The 25663-nt window shown below is 33.9% G+C and overlaps 3 protein-coding genes across 5 annotated transcripts; 1 reads left to right on the top strand and 2 right to left on the bottom strand.

Moving 5' to 3' along the window:
* Positions 1-41: 41 nt before the first annotated feature.
* LOC135832289 (hsc70-interacting protein-like) lies at positions 42-12753 on the top strand. 3 transcript variants are annotated; one of them, XM_065345443.1, is made up of 6 exons: positions 42-220; positions 334-679; positions 757-933; positions 1013-1257; positions 11640-11936; positions 12030-12753. In XM_065345443.1, the coding sequence occupies exons 2-6, from the start codon at positions 418-420 to the stop codon at positions 12264-12266; spliced, it is 1218 nt and encodes a 405-aa protein (XP_065201515.1). In that variant the 5' UTR covers positions 42-220; positions 334-417; the 3' UTR covers positions 12267-12753. The 3 variants fall into 3 exon arrangements, with proteins under 3 accessions (XP_065201515.1, XP_065201516.1, XP_065201514.1); XM_065345444.1 differs by having other exon boundaries at positions 337-679; XM_065345442.1 differs by having other exon boundaries at positions 43-220; positions 397-679.
* LOC135832287 (sarcalumenin) lies at positions 1498-9506 on the bottom strand. The gene is made up of 11 exons (XM_065345440.1): positions 9272-9506; positions 5167-5283; positions 4958-5085; positions 3961-4378; positions 3712-3854; positions 3428-3632; positions 3235-3351; positions 2985-3157; positions 2721-2912; positions 2384-2647; positions 1498-2301 (listed from the first exon to the last, which is right to left on the bottom strand). The coding sequence occupies exons 1-11, from the start codon at positions 9351-9353 to the stop codon at positions 1918-1920; spliced, it is 2223 nt and encodes a 740-aa protein (XP_065201512.1). The 5' UTR covers positions 9354-9506; the 3' UTR covers positions 1498-1917.
* LOC135832288 (proton channel OtopLc-like) lies at positions 12308-24139 on the bottom strand. The gene is made up of 11 exons (XM_065345441.1): positions 23962-24139; positions 23737-23865; positions 17494-17677; positions 17248-17362; positions 16923-17145; positions 16663-16817; positions 16230-16479; positions 15937-16108; positions 13822-14500; positions 13460-13725; positions 12308-13320 (listed from the first exon to the last, which is right to left on the bottom strand). The coding sequence occupies exons 1-10, from the start codon at positions 23972-23974 to the stop codon at positions 13495-13497; spliced, it is 2151 nt and encodes a 716-aa protein (XP_065201513.1). The 5' UTR covers positions 23975-24139; the 3' UTR covers positions 12308-13320; positions 13460-13494.
* Positions 24140-25663: the final 1524 nt, after the last annotated feature.

The following is a 25663-nucleotide window of genomic DNA, read 5'->3' on the forward strand; positions in this document are numbered from 1 at the left end:
TACGTCGTGCTGTCGTTGTCGTCGTCCCTCGTTGCCCTCGTCTGCTGCTCTGCAGTGCTGTCGTTGGTTCTGTGGTTCAATCTGTGGTTGGATTCAATTCACAATTCACAATTCACATCACATCTATTTCGAACTTCGATTGTTTTGCGTAAATAAGTATTTCTCGAAGGAATAATTTATAATTAATTTGTGAACGATATTGCTTTTTACGTTTAATCAGGTAATTACGTGAACTATATTCTTTCTCTATGTATATTGTACACTCTGTAGAAGTTATTCAATTTATGTTGAATCATTTCTAATTCGCCGTGTTTTTTTTTATCTTGTCAAAAGAAGCCGGTCATTCCATTATCAAATTGATAATAAAATTTTGTATCGGTCAATCTTTGTTGGTAGTGCTCTTTCGAAATAACCAATATGTTGCCACAAGAAGCCCTCGAACAGTTGAAAGTGTTTCTTAACCTTGTGAAACAAACTCCGCAACTACTTCATACGCCAGAACTCGCCTTTTTCAAAGAGTTCATCGAATCTTTCGGCGGTGTTATTCCAACTGCTTCGTGCAACAGAGAGACGAGCAAACCACCTGAACCCGAGGAGAAGAAACCCGTTCCACCTGAAGAAGTGAATGAATCTTCGGATGAGGAAAGTGACGTGGAATTGGATAACACTGGTGTAATAGGTATTCTTTTTCCCCCTAACCATTCACGTTATGCGAGTGTCACATGATTGAGTGGATGCTATTTGTTTTTTGCATAGAAAATCCGGATCCGGAAGAAGAAATTGAAGATGTATCGAGTTTGATTGATCAAGAAGTCGGTGAAGACGACATCGATAAAGCTAACGAAAAGAAAATCGAAGCCATTTGCCAGTATAACGAAGGAAATTATGAAAAAGCTGCTGAATTATTTGGCGAAGCTGTGAAATTGAATCCAAGTTCGTATTTAGAATTTTTGAACGATGCAACTTCTCGATCACTTCTTATTTTCAAATGCTAATACAATATTATGATTAGGCATGTCGTTACTGTATGTCAAGAGAGGCCAGTGCTACTTGCAATTGAGCAAACCCAACGCGTGTATTCGTGACTGTACGAGAGCTTTGAGCATCAACCCCGACAATGCGGCGGCTTACAAGTTTCGAGGACGTGCTCATCGGTTGCTAGGCCATTGGTTGGATGCTGTGAAAGATTTGCGAAACGCTTGCAGAATTGATTTTGATGAACAAGCCGATGAATGGTTGAAAGAAGTAACACCTAATGTAAGTATGGCGTTTAATTTGGCATTTTTGGCAGTACGTGAAATTATTTCAAGCCTATCGTGCGAAATTCGGTGCAGCCAGAGATTTCGTAAGTCTTATTCAATGCATGCAAACCTTTCTTAGTATTAATGTTTCTTATTGAATCGAAATCGTGCTTTTACAATTCATTTTTTTTTCGTCTGGATTCGTACGTTTCACAAGATACGAAGTTTTGTTCGGTTTATCAAACTAACGATGAGGTATAACAAAAAACATTTATTATCCAGTAATTTCATATTTCATACTACGACATAATGATAACAAGAATACAACTAATCGACGTGTAATGAGTAATAATTTTGAGAAAAGTTCCAAAAAACAAAATAATAAATAACTTAAAAATAGAACGTTCTTAACAATAAAGAAAAAGACTAGTGCTTAATTGATGTTGGACGTATTTTAATCGTTAATTATCACGAATTCCGCCAACTTGGATCTATTTACTATCTGTACGTTTGTGGTTCGATAAGAAACAAATAAACCTTGCTTAAAGCTGTTCGTTGTCTACATAGAACTGTACACGTTAACAATGTTAGAACACAACATTACAAAGACTTGGAAAATAATTATTTTTTAAAATTTTTAAATAGATGGAACTTATGAGCTTATCACATTTTGCTTTTACGTCTTTTTCACCACCGTGTCATTACTATTTAAAATACTCTCTACTGATTTCTTGTATTTGCCCACTAGCTCAGGTAAATCATAGGCTATAGCGATGTCCAATCGATTAATAGGACATCCTCTGAAGTATGTACACGTATCTGACAGCCTTTGAAATTCGTATATTGGATGTAATCTGAAGAAATCTTTATATACGGCGGGATCTGGCAGATCGTATCTGGAAATATTTGTTAGAGTACTTAATCCTTCGTAGATGTGGTAATTTTGTGGATGCTCGATGATGTCGTCGTTTATTTTCTTCTTATTCGCAAAAAATGATTTATGATTGTAATATGTTGTCAAATAACAGTCCACCATTTTGGCATGATTGCGCACTCGTACCTAGAAGAACGGAAAACAGAAATACATCTTTATTGGTAATACAAAATGGAATTTATTCTGTACCACAAAATTGAATACCAACCGCGAATCTTCGAGCGCTAGAAATTTTATTTTCCACTCTTTTTTCGATGGCTGTTCGTAGATCTTTCAAAAATGCAACTTCTTGCGCATGAAGTAATTTAGCTGGTGATCCTTTTTCGTACGGAAGTGACCATAATGATGTGGAGTACATTATTGGAGGCTCAATACTCGACATCAGAGGACTAATATTCCACACTAATGTTCCTTGTACTCTCATGAGCTCCTCGGCCTTAACTTGATCTGCTTTATTGAGTAATATTCTCGTCTGTTGTAGAAAACGAAACTTTATTCGAAATTGTATTGCAAAAGAATCGGAAAAAATAGGATACGTAAATTACCTGGTATTCTCTTCCTTTTAATTGATCTAATATCGCTTCCGTTTCGGGACCTACATCCAATTTAGATGGGTCGTATACTAAAAATATTATATCAGCTCGGTCGATGAACCATTGACACGCATCGTTGAATGGAAACATGCGTTCTACTTGTTTTCGTATCTCCAGAATACCGGGAATTTCTACGATATTCACCTAAAAATTATATTATCGAGTATTTTTTTTCAATTTTATCGTAGCTCATGAAATTGAAATTTTTAGAGTTACTTTTTCTAGTAAAGGGCGTGCAATTTGTAATCCTTTCAGCCTGTCTAGTAACCCTTGACCGAATTTCTGTAAGCCAGAAAACGTCCAATCGGCTGCTAATTGGGTTCCATCCAATACAGTGTCGTTTTCTCCCCACATCAATATATTGAAATATGCTGGCGATGGTTCTGCACCTGAAGATTAGGGTAATCGATTTGTACGAGAATGTAAGATTTTATTTTTTTGAATTGGTAGGTGTCGAATTACTAACCTGATCGTAAAGCTGTATCAGAGAATTCGTTATCTAAAAGATAATTAATAATTGTCGACTTTCCTCCACTCCACGGACCCATGAATAGTACTAAAGGTTTCGAAAATATTTCTGGATCTGTGTGCCAAAACATTCAACATCGTAATCAGTTTAATTCAAATTTGGATGACGTTTTACTGTTACTGAAACTAACCGCCAAAATGTCTGTTGCTGAGATCACGATATTTGTATAAAACCTCCATTGGTTTAATGGCGTTTTCGTATAACCTTTTAAGTTCCTTTAAGGTCGTATCTGTTAATTTTTTCAGCTTATCTGATGCTGCGCTTTCTTCTTTTTCAATTTGCAGAGTGGTATCGATGTGGTCTCGATTTCTAAGTTTTTTCGGTATCTCTCTATCCTGATTATACAATAGATTTTTTGATCATGCTTTACGGATATTTTTCAGTTTACCGATCATTTAAAAATTTATTACATACTTTTATTAATTCTTCTTCAGGCATCGAATCGTCGTCGTCGTCGTCATCGTTGTTTTCGTTGGAATTTTTATCGTCGTCATCGGTGATCTCATCGTTAGATTTCTCTTCTTCAGATGCTGCGTCGTTAGTGTCTTCAACCGTAGCTGAAAGATACGAATTATGTTTATAGATTAAACGTCTATGGTTATATGTACGAGTAGATATTTGCTAATAATCATTTCCTCACAAAAGAAAAAAACAAACTCTTACCAGATTTTTCATCTTCTTTGCTGTTTTTCTCTTCAACGTTAGTTTTCTTACTGTCGGTATCTTCCTCAGATTTTGTTTCGTCTTCGGTTTGACCTTCTTCATTCAAATCCACCGCATTTACAGCTGGTTCTTTTATTGATTCGGACGATTCTTTCGTTTCGGTTGCATTTTCAACGTTAGGTTCTTCGGCTACCTTGTTCTCTTCACTTTCTTTAGAGGATTCTTCATTGGATGTACTTTTTGATTCGGCTGAGGTGTTGGCAGCTTCAGCAGATTCTTGAGGTTCGGATTCGTCTGGTTTTTCGTTTTGATTATCGTTACTGTCTTCATTAGGTACAAGAATCTCTTCGCCGTCTTCGCTTATCTCGGATACTTCGACTACTGGGGTTTTTGATTCTTCCTCAGTTCCAGCTTGCGTCTAAAAATATACGACAGAATTAATCGATCGATGATGTTCGATGCGAACTTGTGTACTCGACAAATTAATTTGATAGTTTTATTTGGAGCGTTTGTCGTTGCGATTGTTGTAGGCGTTACAGACGGTATTCGTATTTAGTTTGTTTTTGTATTTGAACATCTGTCAATGTGCCAGATATTGAATAGTTCGCGGACTCCGCCTCGTTATATAGGTCACCAGTAATCCGGCAGCATTATAAAATGCGCGAATTTATTAGAATTTTTTGCCGATTATCATTATTGTTATAAAATTTAGAACTTCGGATGATTTTATAAATTCATGATTCGAGTTGATGTGAAAAATAGTTTTTGTCTGGGCTAGATGAAATAAGAGAGTGTACCTAACTTTTGTGACATAATAATGTTACTCAAATGAGTGTTCGCTGGTTTCAAGATCAAGGGTATTCACTTCATAGTACCTACAGCGAGTTCAAAAGAATCGAGTACCTGAAACAGAGCGTTTGCGCGGGGGGGGGGACATTTTTAAGAATGCATTATTGAAGATACTCGATACTTCTGAGCACACTGTATCCTTCCTTACTTCTTCACTTTGTTGATCAGTCGAATCAGCGCTATCGTCCGGTAAATTTTCAGCATCCGGCGAAGCAGCAGGTCCCTCATCTTTATTCTCGTCCGTTGAATTGTCATCATTGTCATTTATATGACCGTCTGCAAGAAAAATTACAATAGGTAATCATAATCAAGTATTGATTTTTTTTTTCAAAAAAAAAGTCGAAGCAAAGTACGTACCTGCAGAACCGTCGGTAGTCAATTGTTTAATAGCTTTTTCTATGTACGGCCTGCATTCGTTTTCTGAAGGGACTACTTGTGGTAAAGCTTTCGCCCAGATTTCCCCGTTGTTGCTTTCTGCACAAATATCATCACACTTTCTAAGTTATTTTTAAACAATCGGGTAAGCAGTTCAGATGTCATTGTCGCTCATCGTTTAGTCGATTGTTAAAATGCATTCATTATGTCATTTTTTATGATGTTTTTAACGATAGCTCTTGTTTAGGATTTATTTTCAGTTTTTCTACGGAATTTGTCAAAATTACTAGCGATGTATTTGGTTGTAAAAAAGAAAAAATGTTTCTCGTGTCGAGTTGAGGCGCTGTATTCAAAACAATTGCTGATGTTTTAGAAATTGGAATAACTTATTATTGATCAAAACTAATTTAATCGTGGATTATCTTACATCTTCAATGGTTTTTCTCAACGAAAACGAAACGAAATTCTAACTTAATTATAAGAAAAGGTACTTAAATCAATGTTTTACTTATTTCTGGGTTATTTTCTGTGTTTTTTTTTTGTTCATCATCGCTAATGCAAAAAAAATCAAAATTTCACCAAAATTATCTGAAAAGCTAAAAATATGTAGGTATGTATGTGTTCTATTTTCAGCCCCCTTCCCCTAATCGAATGGCAACTGGTTGGAACCATTTTGAGCAATTCTGGAACCTCTAGCAGATTTTTAAAAGTTCACATGTCCTCGAAATTTTACCCTATCAAGTTTGAACTCCTAAAATTTATTCTATGTATGCCCCAATTTCAACATACCGAGTAGAGTGGAAATGGCTTTGAGGCGTTTTAGAGTCTCCAGCAGTGAATGTTTTCAAATTCTCAATTATATAATCACTGGCGGAATGTACAGTTCCGACCCGGCAGAAACTGATTTCGAAAAAATGGCGTGTATCTAATCGGTCAAGTAGTCACTAACATGCTGTAACAGCATTTGTGGGTGCTTAAATTGAATTAAACAGCTTCTATGGTAAGTGCTTACTTTTTAAAAATCTGGAATTTCCAAAATATGGTTGGAAGCTCCAGAACGGCGTTGAACCGACCTTAATCGACTCAGCATGTTGAAGTTAAAGTATGAAGTAAATTTTAGCTTTCCCTACTCGTTAGGTAAAATTTTGTGGAAGATTCAACTTTCAACCGGTCGGGGGTTTCAGAACGGCTGAAAACCGGTTCGGAACTGTTTTCCATTGATGTAGGGGGGGGGGGGGAAGGTCGTAAATGTCAGCTATCAATTTGATGAAATTTTGATGTATATTTTTTTTGTATTTTTAGCCCAATAAATTTTATTTCAAAAACTCGCCGAAAATCGAAAAATGCATTTCAGCTCTTAAAATTTCGGCATCTGATGTACCTATTTTTCATACTTTTTCGATTTAGCTTTGTTCGGTTTTGAAATATGTTTCTGCCGCTGATATACCTTCCTTGCCAGATTAGAAATTTTTTTCGCCGCTTAAATGGCTGAGTTTCAAATGAATACCTACTTAGAAGAAGAAAGAGAATCTTTTACCCTTATGTAGCTTGAGGGAAAAGGTATGTTTTTTTGGTACCAGCCAGACTGTTGGACCATCTAAATCTTTTATTAACTTTTCAAAACCATACCTAGCAGTAGAATTTTCTGACGCTGTAAAAAAATGTCAATCAATGTCTTTTCAGCATTGATATAAATTTTTCATGTTCAAAAAAATAAATTTTCAATTTGAAAATTTTCGAAAAAAAAAACAGTCTAATAGCGATTTTGACGAAACCATTATTGTGGGCGTTGGTCTTTACGTATATTGAAAAAAAAAATACATTAATTTTACTAGACAACTGCATAAGTTACGTAGGTACTTCAATTTTTTTAATCTGTTTCCATTAATTCGTTTTCTAAAAGAAATGATGCATTTTTAATACAAATCTGGGTTAAATGAAAATTTAACCTGAAGTCGTGTTGTACAAGACGCAAGGTTATGCTCGACAAAAACTTTCTTGGCTTCGAGTTATTTTTAAATAGTTGGCGGAAGGTTATCGAATAAATTTCGTGGTAAATATTACAATACACAAGCGGTGTTTAATATTTGATATTTCGACTTTATTCTGTGCCTAGTTCCGGATTGGCCGAAATGATCGTTTATTTTGTGAAAATTAGGTTCTCATCCATAATATCGATTTTTTGATCCCGTTCATTTCGAAATAATTTCGATCACATTGCGACCTTCAATCGAGTTGATAGATCAACGATTCGGGATGAACTCTTTCTTTGATTTTTATTTCTAGGATTTGGGACCATCTACGTTAAAAAAATTATAAACGTTTTTAACCACATTATAAGACGGTGATATACATACATGGTTCATTTGTTTAGAACTTTACTATTGAATCGTACGTATGCGAGTGTCTCCGTTTCGCCAAAAATCAAGGCAATGTTGAAATTTACGCGTGTTTTAATCAATCTTTGTAGTTCCTAAATTTGGCTAACGTCTCCGGTAAATGCGAAAAATTTGCGTCGACGCAAACGTACCTTATCCATTTGAAGTTTAAAATAATTAGTGTCTCCATACGTGAGCGGAAAAATGTGAAAATTTTTCAATACCGATAATTTTTTCCAAACGAAAGTAATACTATGGAAAGTTCACACAATTTAAGCCGAATATAAATAATGTGCACATTTCTTGAAGCCCTTGTTCTAAATTTAGCCGGCAGTGATTATCTTTCACGTATTTTTAGCGTATTACTTTTAGTCTATGAATAATGTCATCTTTGAAATGAATTTTATTTCCAAAGGTTTTGCTCGGTTAGGGTTATCGTGTTACTCGTTTTTCGCCCTCTGCTATACCACGTGGGAGTATTTTTGAATTTTTTTCTCGTCCATAAAAATAATTGAATAGAGTGATGTTTTTCGTCGGAAAATCCCATTTCAACTTCTTGTTATCGTATGTATAAGTTGAAAAATCATCCATACGATGGACAAATTTTTCAAAATAGGTATGTATAATTATGAAAAAATAGAGAGCGTTAATTTTCAAAGGCTCAATTTTCTGTATCTTGAGCTTCCTTTATTACTCGTTCTTCTCTTCCGTGTGCTCTTTTCAATTGTCTTCCCTTCCCTTTTTCTACCTTGACCTTCCAAGTGGAAGTATGAAATGTTTGCCAAATAAGGATTAACGTGTTCGGTGATACTGTAAGATAAATATGTATGAAGAAAGATTTGATAAGCACTTTTGCAATCTCATTGTGCCTGTTTCGAATTTGCAATTTGTAATCCACTTTCAACCCTCACACCTATGGTTTATTATTTATTCGTGGAAATTGGCTTCTGCTTGAAAGTACATTTAACCAAAAATTACTCATTCGAAGAAAACTACGATAATGGGAACCAATGTTCATCATTGGTCTGTAAGCCGCACGTCTTCGTACATGCAAACTTGAACTCAGCGTGAAAATGTGAAATGATTTAAATAACGAAATTTTATGGACGAAGGTCGACCACCGTAAATTTCGCCCATCTGTTACGAAAAATTGTTACTTTCGATATCGATCAAAAAAAAAAAAAAATGATTATGAAATAGGTAGTCTAAAAAAACACCTAATTATCAGGTGGGCTGTGTAAAAAAAAATCATACAATTGTGGAGGATTTTGAAAATTTATGAAGAACAAGGTTGGATTAATTTTCACTTTGCGTTGGTATTGGATAAAAAATAAATAAAAAGTCCGAAAAAAAAAATAAGTAGGATTAATTTTGGCATTGGTAGGCGAATTCGTACATTAACTATTTTATGCGAGTGCTGCAGCGTTTAAATCTAATTTTAAGTCTCAGCGGCGTGAAATTAATTAGTTTTTTGCCTCATTTTATGGGATTTTATTTGATTCGCGACGATTCAAACGATTAAAAGCGAAAGAAACTGATCGTATATGCAATTAAAAGAAAGTGCATCGATGTCGATTATATCCACTTTTTTTTTGTTGCGAAAATAACCCCCTGAGATGAGCTTTTCAACGCTTATGGGTACATATTTGAATTTCGAAATACGATAAGGGGAACAAAAACCTAGGTGTTAATTGAGCTAGTATATTTACCTGTTGCGCTTATTCCAAAAAAGGTGCCGATTATCGCGCCAACGAGCAATAAAATAAAAATCGAACCTTTCCCGGCACTCATAATACAGAATGCAACCACAACTGAAATACGTACATAGACTGCGGTGGTGGCGGAGCAACGCTCACTTTTGGTCACTCATAATGGTACCCGCGCACATAACAGTATGTGTGTGACATTCTAATGCATATATGTATGATCGACTACAAAGATGCGACGCGGACAAGATCGCTGCGGTGACGTTGAGCTTTTTCTTGGCCGTATCTCTCGCCTCGACATCGTGCTCGATCTATTTTAGCTTTTTACCCTATTTACACGTCTCGCAGATGTTGGTCACAACAGTGTCACTGAAGTATCGCGTACACGATGGTCATCTTTTTGCTAGTGTTTGGAAGAAAAAATTGCGGAAAATTGCGCGATGAGGTTTACCTTAGCGAATTGTAGGAGTACCGAAGCTGCTGAGGCTGTGGCTGTACCTGGTTGAGTGGAGATACGTCCTTCGAATGGGTTTCTTTTTTGATGAGATAAGGAATTTAATTTGGTATGTACGTTTGTATGTTAGGGTGTTTATTTGAAGATTTGTTTGCTTTTTTGTTGCATTTTCATTACAAATTTATAAAAAATTCATTTTTTCCCTTCTAGTTTGATAACATTTTTTTTTTCGAAAATCAATGACGCTGACTGAAATTTTCAAAGCAATTCCTTAATTGAGTTGCTCGGTAAAAATATCAAATTGTTTCCAAAAAAAAAAAAAAAAATAATAATAATAATATGCTACTTGAAATATAGGTAGTTCAATGCCAGCATCTGAAAAACACTCTCGCATGTTAAGAGCGTATTTATGAGGAGGAGGAGAAAGATTGAAATCTACTAAAAATTCTCAAACATGAAGAGTGAATTTTTGGGACATGTCGAAGGGATCTAAGAAACACTATACGCATAAACCTGCTGGCGGCGCGTGGCGTTATTTTGAGTCTCGCAAAAGTACTGATTTCAATTTTACCCTGGAATTTTATTAGTTTCTCAGTCAATTTCACAGGCTCTCCATATACTACGATTTTCTCTGAACTACAGTGATTTCTCATTGATTCGGAATGTTTTTGATTTTATCAAAATGTTTAAATGGAAGATTTCTCAAAAATTTCGTAACTGAAATTTTAGCTGGTTTGATTGATTTTTCAAAATTATGGAAAATTTAAAAATCGCGTTACCCAATTTTTTTCCAAGTAAATAGCAATGGTAGGTTTTTAAAATTAGGTACTTTCTGGCGAAATTGATGAAAAATTCCCTGCTGAAAATCAGCGAGTAAATCCAAACTTTTTACTTTTCCAGCCGATCTGAAGCCTCCAGCGAGAGTTTTTTTTATATATTTTTTTTTGATTATGGTATTTTCAAGTTTTTTGTTCAATAATGCGTAGTAGGTAAAAACATCGTCACCATATGCATGTCGATTTTTATAAAAATCCCTTGCTGCCTAAAAGTCTTACCTATACTATTATTGGCCAAAATTGCAAAAAAATCACGTTTCATTTTCAAGTTTTTTTCGAAGTGAAAAATTTACCCATCGTGTGAACATACTTTTGTACTGTGATTGTCATTTGGAATTTGTCGTGCGAAATACTTTAACTATCGTGTGATTAATCTTTTTTTGTCGTGTTTACGTAATACGTATATTATTTGTCGCTTAAACCTATTTTTCTTGTCGTGCATTCAGCCTTTTTTTCCCCATAAGCATAACGATAAATCATACTCGATTTGAATTTTGTAGGTATTAGAAACTGACGTTAGAGTGCAGAAAACACCATCAACTTGTATGAATTTATTTGAAGACTGACTGATGAGTACGTAGTACGTACTATGTAACTCATAATGACTGAATGTCAGCATCACCCCCTCCACCCCCTCCTAAACATGGCTATATCCGCCCGTCTCAAAAAATTATTTTGGTGTCCTGGTTTATCATACCTATTAAACACGCTTTTTAAACTGTTCAGTTGTAACATTGCTGAAATGATGGATTTTTTAATAATTTTAATGAAATTAAACAATGACGAAAATACGAGTAGGTATGTAGGGAATTTTCCAGTTATTCCGAATTTGTTGGCGAAAATGAAATTTGATTTTGGCTGCTCCGTATTGAGTTGACAGAACTCTTCTTCGATTGTACTGGAAAAAACTGTAAAAGGTACATATGAAAACATTTAAAACTCCTCTACAAGAAAAGGTTTAAATCATGAAATACTCTGGCTGTAACGAAAAGAGAGATTTACTGATGTACTTCTTACGTAATAACCTATAACGCAGCGAATTTATTCGCAGTTGTACTAATAAATGTTTCGATTTTTCCAGGCTAAAAAACTCGAAGACCATCAAAGAAAATATGAAAGAAAACGAACCGAACGTGAAATTAAAGAAAAAAAAGAACGACTCCGTAAAGCTCGCGAAGAACAAGCTAAAGCCGAAGCAGCCAATAAATCAAAACCAGATTTTGGCGCCGGATTTGGCGGTTTAGGTGGTATGGGTGGCTTAGGTGGCTTGGGTGGCATGGGAGGTATGGGTGGTATGGGTGAAGGTACCGGAGACTACAAAATACCTAACGAATTTATGGATATTTTCACCGATCCGGAAATACAAAAATGTTTCGAAGTGAGTATTACATATTTACTACTTTAGTTAGAATGCAAAAACATCGAATAAAAGATCAGGAGTTCTTAATAATAACTTACTGTTATTTTCCAGGATCCTGAAGTTTTTGCCGCATTTACCGACATCTCCAAAGATCCATCGAACATGTCCAAATACGCTGGAAATCCCAAAATAATGGCTTTGATCACTAAACTAACCAGCAAACTAGGCGGTGGAAAAGGTTTCCCTGGTGGTGGTTTCCCAGGAGCCGGTGGTTTTCCTGGTTTCGGCGGTGGTGCCAATCCGCCTCCGTCTGGTCCTAATATCTCCGATGATATTGGTTTAGATTAATTTGGATCCTGCTGCCGTATGTCGTTCGTATTTCTTTTCTCTTTATTTCTTTTTTTTTCTTTTTTTTTTTTTTAAATGTACATAATCTATCTAATTTTTTTCACATCTTTCGAACGTGCCTAAGAAATATATCATTGTGAAGAGAATTTCATAGTAGGTAAAGGTATTCACAATTTCACATGCGGGTCAAAATGCATCCTTCGTTGGTTGTATAATTTACAAGAAAGGGAATTTCCCACCGGTGTTGATTTGATTATATTCGGTCTTTAAACGTATCGCGATATTGATTTATTCATTGGCCGTCGATCAGTCATTTTATATTTATGTGATTTTTAAATATGTAAGTGTTACAGATTCAAGATATTTATACTTTTTTCTGAGATAAATCTATTAAACGCCAATTGTGTACGATAGATTTTCATGTTTTATGCCTAGTTACGCGTTTCAGTTGTATTTCCTTAATATATTCATTTATAAATCAATTTAACCAAGTGTTTCAATTGGTATAACCTAGATACGATATCGTTTCTCGAAGAGGAAAAAATCTAGCTTTGAAAAATATTTTTATCTATCGATGAAATAAGTATTTTAAAAAAAACAACAAAAAACAAAAGTAATTTACAAACAGAACGAATCCTTATATAAATACGAAAGTGGCACGAAAGAAATTAATTAATATCAGCTATTGTAGGAAAAAGTGAAAGTAATACATATTATAACATACATATACGCGAAAAAAGAAAAATAAATAAGTTAAAATTTGAGCATATACATATTAGGATGCCACGGAACTTTACGAAATGGAGCGTTGAAACTATTCATCGTAAAGGCGTTGGCGGTATTTCCATACGTGTGGAAATTATACCTCCAATTTTGATCCCACGTGGTGTAAGGGTGATGGAAATTGTACCTTAAATGGCGACCTGGATCAACTAATGTTTGGAAGTATGGAAAAGTTGGAGGTATACGGCAGTGATGTTTACATTGCTTGGAACTTAGAGATCTCGACGTCTGCCTCCGTCTGTGTATTTTCTTTTGGTATCTGTTCTTGTAGCTAAATGTAGAATTGAAAAAAAGAACCAAAAAAAAAAAAAAAACATTATAACTTGGAGTCCGAGAAAGTGGCGGGAGCTTGAAAATCTGTTTGAAGAGTCTTTAAAGGGACAGGCTCATGAATGATGCATGTTACTTACTCGTATCTCTTATGGTATTTATTTCGAATAGCTAGTCAGCGTATTTCTTTCTGCTTATTAATGTAGCAACGTCGCCAAATTTCCAGCAATAGAATAGCCGAATGAAAACGATAAAAAATTAGTAACGGTACCGAAATCCTGGATATTATGCCCCAAGTTAATAGGCCATAAAATTGTAGCTGCGCTTCTTGATTTAACCAGCTTTCGGTTAGGAACATGTCGTACGCCCAGAGACCAATGTTGGCGCAAAGTAGAAACGTAACCACCTTTGAAATTCAATCGAAAAAAATCAATCACCTCGTACTTGATTAGAAAAAGTATGTACATAGACATACCTACTTTTAAAAAATCTTGTTACGTACCTGTCGTCCTGGTTTAGTTAATTGCAAATGCCTAGTTAAGCATTGTCTTTGAAAAGCTTCTCCCAAAAATGTGCTCTGCGTAGCGCATTGGGATATTTGCAGAAGGTTAATAATGAACAACATCAAACTAGCGTGATGCTCCATAGAGTGAAGTTCGCTGGTCAGAAATCCATTAGCACCAACAATCAGCGAGAATATCGAGTACATGAACACACCGATGGTGGATATCATATTGAGCAACGTATCCAACTTGGACATCTTTCTACCACTGTACGATAGTTTGCGAATTTGGTATAATCCGAAACAATTTAGTATCAGACATAATGTAAGTATCAAAAAAAGTACGGTAAAAGTTAACATCGAGAGAATATGCGAGGGAAAATCTTTATCCTCTTTTACTACTAAAAATATAATTATCACAACTGTCAACACGACGAGACATAGAAGCCCTAAGAAAAGACCTTTACTGATCCCATTGCAGTCGACTCGTTCGTCATTCGTGTACTGATCTTGTTTGATGCAATTATTACTACAATTTTTATTATTGTTATTGTTATCGTTGTTGCAATTGTTGTTGGATACGTTTAGTTTTCTGCCCGAATAGGTAAACTGTTGTTTGCGTAAACGTTCAGCGCCAACATTTTGGCCCATTACGAAGGTCACTCCTGCTGCAATCAAACTGAAAGTTTTCCATAAATTAGTGGTAGTTTATTCATCCGTTGGTGGAATGGTATTGAATCCAAAAGTGATTGGACCAATGAACCATTCGATAAATTACTACAATCAATGTTGGCAAAAAAGTAATTTTTTTTTTTTTGTTAAACATAGGTAATTTTTTTTACACTCGTGAATTTCCAATAATTGATAAAAATTTTATATTTTACAACAATTATGTACCTATATTTTATTTTTTATTGCATCGAATACTGATTTTGAACTAAGGCACAAAACATTTATCCGGAAAGTGTGCTAACACAATTTCAATCTGGAACCCTACCTATATTTTTCTGTCTGTCTGGCAGTGAGTTACCTTTAACCGTATAGTGACGAATGAATTCGCGCACTACGCAGTGAGTTCATATGGCATCACAAATTCCATTCTTTCTTTTTCAGTCTTTCTTGTGTGAAATGAGTCAGACGCTCATAAAATGTGCCTCTGATTGCAAATGAAGAAGATGTAGAAGAGTTGAAAAAGTGTAGCTCTCTTGCCGCGACTTTTTGCTTTTTACAGCTTTTGCTTCTTATAAGCCGTCAGCGACCTCTCGAGGTGTCTGCCTCCGTTTCGAACAGAACCGCAATTTTTGGAAGGAGTATGGTTCGAAACCCAAATAATCAAAATTTCAGCTGCTTACATTCATTTTTCGATTTTTGGCGAATTTTTAAAATTCAAAAATTTTTTACCACTTTCGGCGCAGTTTTCGATTTTTTTGGAATTTTACATTTTTCCAGAAGGCGTAGAAAATAATTAGGATAACTAAAACTCGAGTTATGGCTTATTTCGGATCTATTTAACGAGTTAATAATCCATATATGTTTGGGCTGATTTTCAGGCGACACCTCAAGTACGTTTTTTTAACCGCAATATTTATGAGGAAAAAATCCAAAAAAACAAACTTTCAGAACGGGTTTCTATCATTTTTACTCGATAAAACGTACCTATATTTTTTCAAAAAAAAAGTAGACATGAATCGCCGAAATGGCCTATTTTGTAAGTTTTTCAAAAATTCGAAAAAAAATCGAAAAATCAACGTGGAAAGCTGACATTTTGGTTATGGAAATCTCAGACCATGCTACTTTCAAAATTCGCGGTCCCGTTCAAATCGGAGATTTTTAATTTTTCAAATTTTTTTTGCAAAATTTTGATATTTTGATTTTACTTCTTCCGATGTTAGCCCATACCTATATGTACTATTTGCGATTTGTTGAATTATAGGTTTGTGAAAATTCGTTTTTTACATTAGATACCTATAGTTATCTGTATAATTTTACAATTTTCAGTTTTTTATTCATTTTTTCGGAATTTGGCGTTTATTGAATCCATAATAATATAGGTTATTATTAAGTATGTATAGGTAACTATAAGTAAGTAAATATGCAGAAGAGTTTCACAAATACCTGAACTGAATAATGAACGGATATAGGAAAGGCATGGAAGACGTCCAAAGTTGTCCTAAAGAATTGGTATTCATACAGAAATGTAAAGTGACAATTTGCTTAATATGGTTATCCGATACTGGTTTATATGTACTCGCTAGAGCTTCTGCGCTGGCGAATGATAAGTTGTATCCTGTTCAAAAATACGAATTACGAGTAGGATAGATACGTACTTTTCAAAATTCGTCGTAATTAGATACATAAAATTTAATCTCGAATAAACAATAATAGATTAAGTAGGTATCTATACTAACCATAAGCTGGAACATTTGTATTTTGACGTGATAAAAATCTTGGAAATCCTTTCAGTTGCAAAGGAGTCGGAATATCTGCTTCGATATTCGATGATATTCCAGGTATCACGTTATTTTGGGCCAAATAAACGAAGTATATCCATTCCAATCCGGTTTCCAAGATGATCAATTTTATCCATAAAGCTATATTGGTCGCCGCCAAGTGCATAAAACCGAATCGCGCAACTAGACCGAATTTTTCCACCAATACCTGAACATAGGTATTTTTTTTTTTAGCCGAATAAGTACTGATTAATCAATAATACCTAGTATTAAGTACATCAGGTATCATCTTACATCTACGCCTACTTAATGTCTATAGAGTTACCACTACATGACTCAAATAAATCTTGAAACGAATCGAGTTATGCGATTATTTGACAAAAATTCTTACTTGAGAATTAACAAATAAAAAGTGCATTTGTAGAAATGTGAACAGAGCATGTAGAATTGGATGTATAAAGGCGATATTATTCAAACAAGAGGTTTCCATCATACTATGCATTGCCATTTCCAATCCATTGAAGACCAATGTACCCAGTCCAAAAGCTGCAAGACAGGATATAAATTCATTTGTTGAAATAAATAAAGTGGGTAGGTCTAGGTACCTACGAGTATTTGTCTTTCGAGAATAAAAGACGTTTTGATGCTCACCCAATGCTCCTATTCGTAAATAAAAACTAGTGCTGGATGTCTTAGCGGGAGATATGTGAGCTTTTTTCAGTGAACCAAAACGTGTAAGTTCTGCTGCTTCGGCTAAAGCGCTGGAGTCTGATTTTAAAGATTTTATACTCGAACAACTATCTATTAGAACCCATATGTAGATAGATATTATTACAGCGATGCTTCCGATGTACAAATACATCATGTATATGCCCTGTAAATTAGATGTATTACCTCATTAAATAAAATAATTTCAAAAATTAATTTGAAAAAAAGTAGGTACATAAGAAAAAAATTGAAAATACTCGTAACTAACCTGCAAAGAGAATATTTTCACCGGATTGTCGGTAATTTCTGTTAAGCTGATTGCAAACATCACAAGTAGAAGACATATTCCATATAAAGAGCTTAAATTTATCCATAAGTGATAACTGCACAAATCGTAATGAAAATTTGGCGTATTTAGATAGGTAGGTAGGTAGGTAAGTATTAAAATTTAAAATAATAGATAATATGGTGTAGGTAAATAAATGTAAGATAAATAGGTAGGTACTGTACTCACAAAGGATAGCTGCTTAAAAATAAATGAGATCTATTTTGAGTCAATAATCCTAGTAATTTTCTACTAGACTGTAGTTTTGGTGACGGCGTCATGGATAATTTTCCTTCCTGGTTGTCAGATATAACACCAACTTCTTCGTTTAAACTGTCTTTTTCGGTGTCTTGAACGCATTCGTTAGAATAACCTTTAAAATATCACAACAGCTCGTTTCAATAGGTGCTCGGAAAAATAACTGATACGATGTATTCTAGGTGTAGGTATAGGTAAGGTACCTTTTTTTTTACTACGTACGTCTACGTACTACAACACTACAGTAACTCTCCACTTTGCACCTATAGTTATTCAGAGATATACAAGATTTCTTTTTCCCTAACATGTCGTAGACTACCTGTACCTATGTTTTAAAAATGTTGACTTGTAATCGTACATCATTTATAAAAGTGCTAGACCAATTTTACCGCGACGTATGACTGAACATTATTTTAAGCAGTATCTCATCGAGACCGCTAAGGTAAGTACCGAGATATTTCTTTAGTCGCGGCGAAGGATAGGCTAATTTATTTAATAATGAGTAAAAGTGTTGAAACTACGTCGCTCTAGGTGTGTGTGTAATTAATATTCGGTTCATTTGTATTATTGTATTTTATTTGGGTTGTTGACCGGTTAATGAGGTGTTTTTAGGTGAAAAATTGAATACCCGAGCGGTCTGCGTAGGTTAAGGCTAATTTCAATGTAATTTTTAAAAAATTAGGTAAATGATAACCGCAGATACTTTTTGGCAAAAAAAAATCGTACTACCTTTGCATAGTTCTTCTTCTCAAAAGTAATACACAGGGTGACCTTATTAGCAAGGTACCGTCCTCCAAAATTTTTGAAAAAAAAAATTGTTTTCGCATTTACCGGTACGTTTGGTAAATGCAAAAAACTAAGACGGTTTGTTCGGTAATTGCGGAAAACTTGAAGTTGGAGAAACAAAAAGTTTTGAAAATTTTCATCTTCAAAGCCGTACAATTTTGAAACTACGTATAAGCGTCCTGCGAAAATTTTTTGTAAACGACATACCTACTTGTATGTAGATAATTTAATTCTCTTTGAGATCACTGTCATCAGATTTTTGCTAGGACGTACGATTCGTCCGATAAATGCGGAAAACTAAAGGACAAAAATTTGTCAAAAATTTTCATGTTGTGCAACTCTGGTACCTTGCTGATGGGCCACCCTGTATTACTACAAAAATTTTTAAAAATCTATGGAAAATGTGCTTTCTTGAATACTTTTGGTTCTAAATAAACACATCTTTTTAGTTTACGAAATATATCCAACAAAAGTTAGGCATTTGCGAAATAAGTAAGTACGAAGCATCATCAAGCAAGGGTGCTAACCGTAACCGCAAAAAACCGAAAACCGTAACCAAAACCCAAACAAGAACCTAATTTTAGCCATTTTCAAACCCTAACTGAAAACAAAAACCGAAATTTCATAGGTTTTTTAAAAACTGTAAAAAACCATAACAATAAAAATGAAGCAGAGTGAGTGAAACCGAAACCTAAACCGATATAGGGTCACGGGTGGTTAGTTGTCAAAAAAAAAAGCTTTTTGAAGTTTCTGAAGCCATTTATGAATATTTTTTTGCGGTTTTGGGCTCATTTGAAAGCTTGATTCTTTGCGCATGTTTTCTTTTTTTAAAATTGAATTTTGGTTCATGTGATGAATAGTTAATGGTGGATTTAGTGAGATACTTTTTTGTGACAACTAACAACCACCCCTGTTGTAAGTTGTCAAACACGCATTCACTATTGATTAAAAAAAACCTTACAATTCAATTTTTGAAAATTTTCAAAAAGATAACACGTGAGAAGGACTAAACTTTTAGATAAACCCAAAAACTTGAAAAAATATCCATAAACGACTTAAAAATTGACTGGTCATTCTTTGAATTTTTTTTTGCGTAGGTAAATCGATCAATGCAACTTTTTATTCGTTTTATAGAATGAAAGGCAGAAAAAAAATGATTCAATAATGCAATAGATAATTTTCTAAAAATATTTTCCCACTTTGATGCATATTTTGGTAAACTATCTCATTGACAACTAACAATATTCCCTTTTTTGACAACTAACAACTTCTCGTTTTTCATCTTTGTACCAAAAAATTTTATTCATTTCAAAATTTTTTGTAATTGAACATGTGATTACTGAATCCGTGATAAAATTTCCTTTAAATTGATGTATAATTTATTTACTTTTGACATATTTTTGATGTTTAAAAACAAAAAGTTCCAATTTAACATGTGTAACTTTGCACCTGTAAAATCACTTTTTTCAAAACTGTATCCCCAAATAAAAAGCTATGTAGCCAATTTTGCATGTTGGAACATTAGTAGGTATAGCATGAAGTTATTATGAAGGTTTCGTGGAGATAGCGTTCATGTATCCTTTTAAAAACGCAATTTGACAACTAACAATTATTGACAACTAACCACCCCTGACCCTAATTTATTTCAGTTTTTTTCAGGTTTTTCAATTTTTTTGGGGGGATTTTTTCACTTTTTTGACTTTTGTTTACAAATTTATGTATTAAAAAAATTATACAAATTATTGTTCTTGAAAAATATATACTTTTTTAGAATTAATATGAAATATATGTATATGAAATTAATATACTTTGTTTCCTGAGATTGAGAAATTTTGAATTGAAGATATTTGAAAAAAAAAAATTATGTAAAACCGAAAAAAACCGAAAACCAAAACTGAAACCAAAATTTTTATAAATGAGATCAAAACCGAAACCGAAACCCGAAATTTTGAATTTCAAAACCGAAACCAAACCAAAAACTGAAAAATTTCAAGGAAAAATTGGAGTGAAACCGTAATCGAAATTAAAATAATTAAGGTTAGCACCCCTGGCATCAAGTTGCAAATTTGTCAAAAATTCGTCAGTCATCAAATCAAATTTCCTTTAATAATTGGTAATTACCTATCGATGTACTTATTATATCCACCCTAGCGCATGGTCAAAAATATATTAGTTTCAATTATTTTTTTTTCAATTCAAACTGCGATTACGCCTTGCATTTTCATAATAGGCAACTTATCATTCCACAGTTTTTTTCTCAGGAATCACATGAGGCTCCAACTCTGTCTGATAATCGAACGTGGTAAAATCGAGAAACAGCTAGTTTATTAAAAATCAAATCGCTGAAATTTATTTATCGAAGTCATAGGAAATTGAAGATTATCATAGGTACCTATTTCTTGGCTGAACTGTAATAAAACGTGCGTGTTGGTATTTGGTTATATACGCATAAGGCAGGCATACCTATACTTGATGCGCAATACATAACATAACATTTTATCCGGGGTTATAGGCCTATAATACTTAGATCTTCGCGATTGCTCTGACGTGAGTATGAAGTGAACTAAACATTATGAGTGATTTTGCTCGAGCACGTTGAATAAAATTTCTCTGCATTCAACCATGTGTTACCTCTATGTAATCATAGTTACTGTTCTTTACGAAAATATACATCATGTTGTTACACGTGTTTTAACACGAATAATTTTTCCGTTTTATCTACCATCTTCGCATATGCGATTCCATTTGAAATAAGATTAAATTATTACTCGTAGATTAATTATAGAAAATATAAAGCGTGAATAGTGAAGAATAAACTGTTTTAATAGTTCACCTGAAACAACTATAATGATCAACCTGCTCGCTAAGTGGTTTTCCAGGAAACAGTTTTCGTACTTTAATGCGATTAATAATTAAAAATGAATATAGGTACCTAAAGTATAGTCCTTCCCTCACTCCTTAGGTTGATACAGGGACGGACTTAAAGTGGGCATGGTGCAGCTTGCCCCCCCCCCTCAGCGCAATTTTTCATTTTTTCGTGTTTAATTGGGAAAATTGACCATTTACATGTACTCAAAAGTTGGAAAATTAAACAGCTGTCTTTCGAACTTCTATCAATTTGTCGAAAGGCAGAAAAACATGGGCTTAATAAAACCATTCGGGAAATTGTCCGTGAATGATAGGTACCTACGTATATGTATTTATGATAGAAAATTTAATATGTATTCTAATATTTTTCCAAGTTCGGAAAATTAAATAGTTGTATGTACATGTACTTTTGCGTATACTTTTTAAATGAAAAATAAAAATAAATTGTCATTTTATGCGAAAACATTTTACTTTCCGTGAGCGATTGAATGATATCTCTTGCGGAAAAAAGAACAGGCCCGAACGCGTTGTCGTGATTGCCACCGTTGTATCGCGGATATCGCGGCAACGCGTTTGTCATACCTCGTGAGAGCTCATTCAATCGCTCACGGACTACTGTAGCATTGTCTTATGTATAAATTTTTCTGAGTTTGAAAAATCAAACAGTTGTACGTTGTACTTTTGTACTTTTAAAAAAAAGGTCATCTTAATTATAAGGGATTATTTACCGTTTTCAATGCATAGGATTTTTTTCAAATTTAGGAAAATAAGGGGCCATTTTCTATCCATATTCTCTAAAGTGGGAAAATTATGCTCTCGTTTTTCATTTTTATTTTTTCAATAATAAAAAAACAGGATAAAACATTTGTAAAAAATATTGCTGAGATGTGAAATTTTTAATTTTTTAGAATAAGTAATTGATTTGTAAAACTCTCGAAATTTTTATCGGAATAAAATTTAGATGTTGAAAACATGACTTCGATTTCGCATTACGAGCTTTTTGAGGGGCACTCACTTCTCACTTGAGTCGAAACCACCCAATAGCTAGCCAATAACCAGCTAATGAAACATTTCTCGCTAATAGCCAGCTTTATTCTAGCCTTTGAAAAAATTTAGCTGAAGCTGATATGGCATGGCTACAAACCCTATTTTCATGTAATCACCCCAAAACACATGCATTTTTTGTTTTTTGTTTTTTTACGACAACCAATTGTCCAATAATTGTTTACATTTCTTTGAGGGGAAACAAAATGAAAATTTCACTTTTATTGTCTTACTACCTGTTTTGAAATAGGTACCTAGTCGTAATTAAAAATACGAGTAAGTACATTTTTCAACTTGAAAAAAAATGACACCTTTTAGGTACCTACCTATGCAAATTAGAAAAAGGCAAAACTCCTTATTTCCATCATTTTTACACCAAAGCCCGGAATTAGTTTTAAATAATACGAAGTTTGTGTTTTAACCTAGACTACACAGAAAACTGTATATGGGGAAAAAATGTAATAAGTGGATTGATGTTTGGATATTTGGAAGCATCCTAGGACGAGGATCTAAGTACTTAATTGTAAGCAAAGAGTGAAGGTGCTCTGCTCTAGTGATGGATAGTAATGAATATGTAAGTACCTACCTACATAAACCAGAAATTAGCAAAAAATAGCTGCCGAGAATCGAAGCAAGAACAGTTAAAGTTTTAATCAAGATTGCCTATCCATACCTTTACCTACCTGCTTATACTGATGATATTTCACATGTGACAACTGACATTACGTACATAATTGTTACCCATGATGTAAATTATTGCGTTATTGTCACTGTTTTAATTAGCATTATTTCGAAATTACAACATTACTAGAAAGTAAGTTTCTATTTGATTCACACACATTGACATTATGTTGTTAGGTATTATTTCAAGAAAAGGATTCTTCATAGGTATATCTAAGTGCCTACATGCCTAGGTAATCAAAATCAGGGCTTACGTATTAATTAAGAGTACTCGTAATAACATATTTGAATCATTTTTGGCGTCTTGGAAGCATTTACCTATTCGGAAACCGGTAATGAATTAAGACATGCAAGTGAGCAATAATTGCAACCAAGTGTGGAAATCAGCGGCGTATATCCAAAGAGGTAGCATTTTTATGATGTTTAGGTCTATAAATTTCGAGCTTTGATTTCGACTTAAGTACCTACCTATAGGTACTTACCCAAAAATGGATATTAATTTTTTTCACCCGGAAATTCATGATTGATTAGGTACCTAGCAACATTTTCCCAAGAGTTTGAGACAACATTTTAAATCGAGTCAAACAATTTTTAGGTGATAAGTACCTATCAAAAACTAATACTCTGCAGAAATTTTATTGAAAAAATAGGAATAAGTTCAATTAGGTAATCGATTATTCAAAAAGAAAATTGTTTTTTTTTTTACCTACAGTAAACACACCCTGTTTTGCACATTTTTCAAATTAGAACACTTGATACGATTTAACAAAAAAAAAAAAAAAAAAAAACACTCACCAACAAATGATGTAGAGCTTCTACTATGTTTTCTAATTGGTTTTTCTTTCCTCTGCTTGTGCGGTCGATTATCAATCGAATCACAAAGTTCATCCACTACATTTAAAGCCGAAGATAATCCAGCCGTATCTAAATGTTTATTTCAATTTTCCAAAATTGTTTTAAAAATTTAACGAAACAAACGCACATTCAATACTCATTTCGAATAGATAAAAAAAAACTTACCTCCATAAGGCATTTTTTCATTTAAAAAGTTGATGAGTTAGCAAAAACCCGATAAACGCCGGTTGTATACGCATAAACACATTATTTACGATCACTGGAGAAAGCTCAATGAAAGAGTAAAACATGTTACCAGCATCGAATACTGAACGAACAGCAAATGCTTAATTGTCTCAATATGATGGGGGAACAAGCTTATGAAAACTAGATCTGTAGCGGTAAAGTATAAACTAGATTATTGTTAAGCAGGTTGCTTTTTTTAGATTTAGAAAATATAGAAATCATCGAATAATTTCATTACGATTTCTACGAGTTATTTATTTTCTAATTTTATTGTTCGGGTATTTGTTTTATTACAATCTTATTTATATTATTTTACATGTGTCGCAGATCAACTAACAAGTCGCTGCTTACCTATACTTATCTATCTGCCTACTGGTTTGGACCATAGCGGACGTTTTTTATTTGCTGTACCTAAACCTAATATAATTTTGCTATTAGATAGTATTGTTTGTTATAGGTACCTACTTACATGCAGTTCTTTGTTTTATTCCAGGTAAAGTACCGATATTGAAGGATAAAAATTGAAGTAATGACTTGTGAAAGATACCAAAAACAATTTCAATATGCATTTTTATTTCGGGCTTTATAATTTATTTTTTACTCTAAATTGAACGACAGCTACGTACATTCTCTGATCTTTATACTATAGGTGCCTATTTTGTAAGTACAGAACTTGGTTGTTGCGGGGCAGTTGAATTCTCGATGCATTTTTCCCCTTTGTGAACCCATCGTCGCCCTTCTAGAAATTCATAGTAAAGGGTAGGCCTATGGATACCTAAACCAAGTTATGTATTTTATAATTTACTTATGTATTTTCTTGACGATAGCCAATATACATAGGTATCAGATCAAATAATCACATTGAATAAATAACGGTGAGGAGCTTTTTTTCAGGTATCAATTTGAAATTATTAAGTAACTATGCTCAGACAATTTTTCTTTTCGTTAACCCATCATCATACGCTAACGTACCCCATTAAACGAGCCTATCTACGTAGTACCAGTTTATAGTGAAAATGAAACTAAGAACTAAAGTGATGTCATTCTCAAATAACAAGAACTGAAGATCGTTTATAGTTTTCTAACTGCCTAGTTACTTCCCATATTTAGTCGACCTAGATAAATTTATCCGTTCTCGAATATAAAGTATTTCTATAATTTACAGGTAAATAATGTTGCAACGATCAGAAATTGTTTTTGTTTTTTCTGCAAATTATTAGAAGAAATGATGAGCGAACTTTCGTTCTGGTGGATCTCGTATAACAGTATCAATCAGCTACATGTCCACAACTGCAGAACTGGATTTCTTCTGTTCTGGTTTTTATTCTCGTTAAACATATTTTTCTCTCAAGTGTAAATCGACGTTTTTTATATATACTCGTAGGTAGTAGGTAGGTACTGAGCTACATGAGAATACACGTGCGTTGATTAATAATTGCAAACGAAGTACGAAAGTTGAGTAAATCATTTTTCGCATTAAACGTCGACAAATTGTTCACATCATTTGCACATCTAATGTTAGATTATCATATGTAGGATTACAAGCAAATAGATGAAGCACGAATTCTTCAACTTTCGTGTCATTGAAATACATACTAAGCCTACGCTTTTTAGTGCCTTCAATTCAAAACACTAAACAAGA

Source organism: Planococcus citri, chromosome 1 (genome assembly GCF_950023065.1).
Source record: "Planococcus citri chromosome 1, ihPlaCitr1.1, whole genome shotgun sequence".
NCBI lineage: Eukaryota > Metazoa > Arthropoda > Insecta > Hemiptera > Pseudococcidae > Planococcus > Planococcus citri.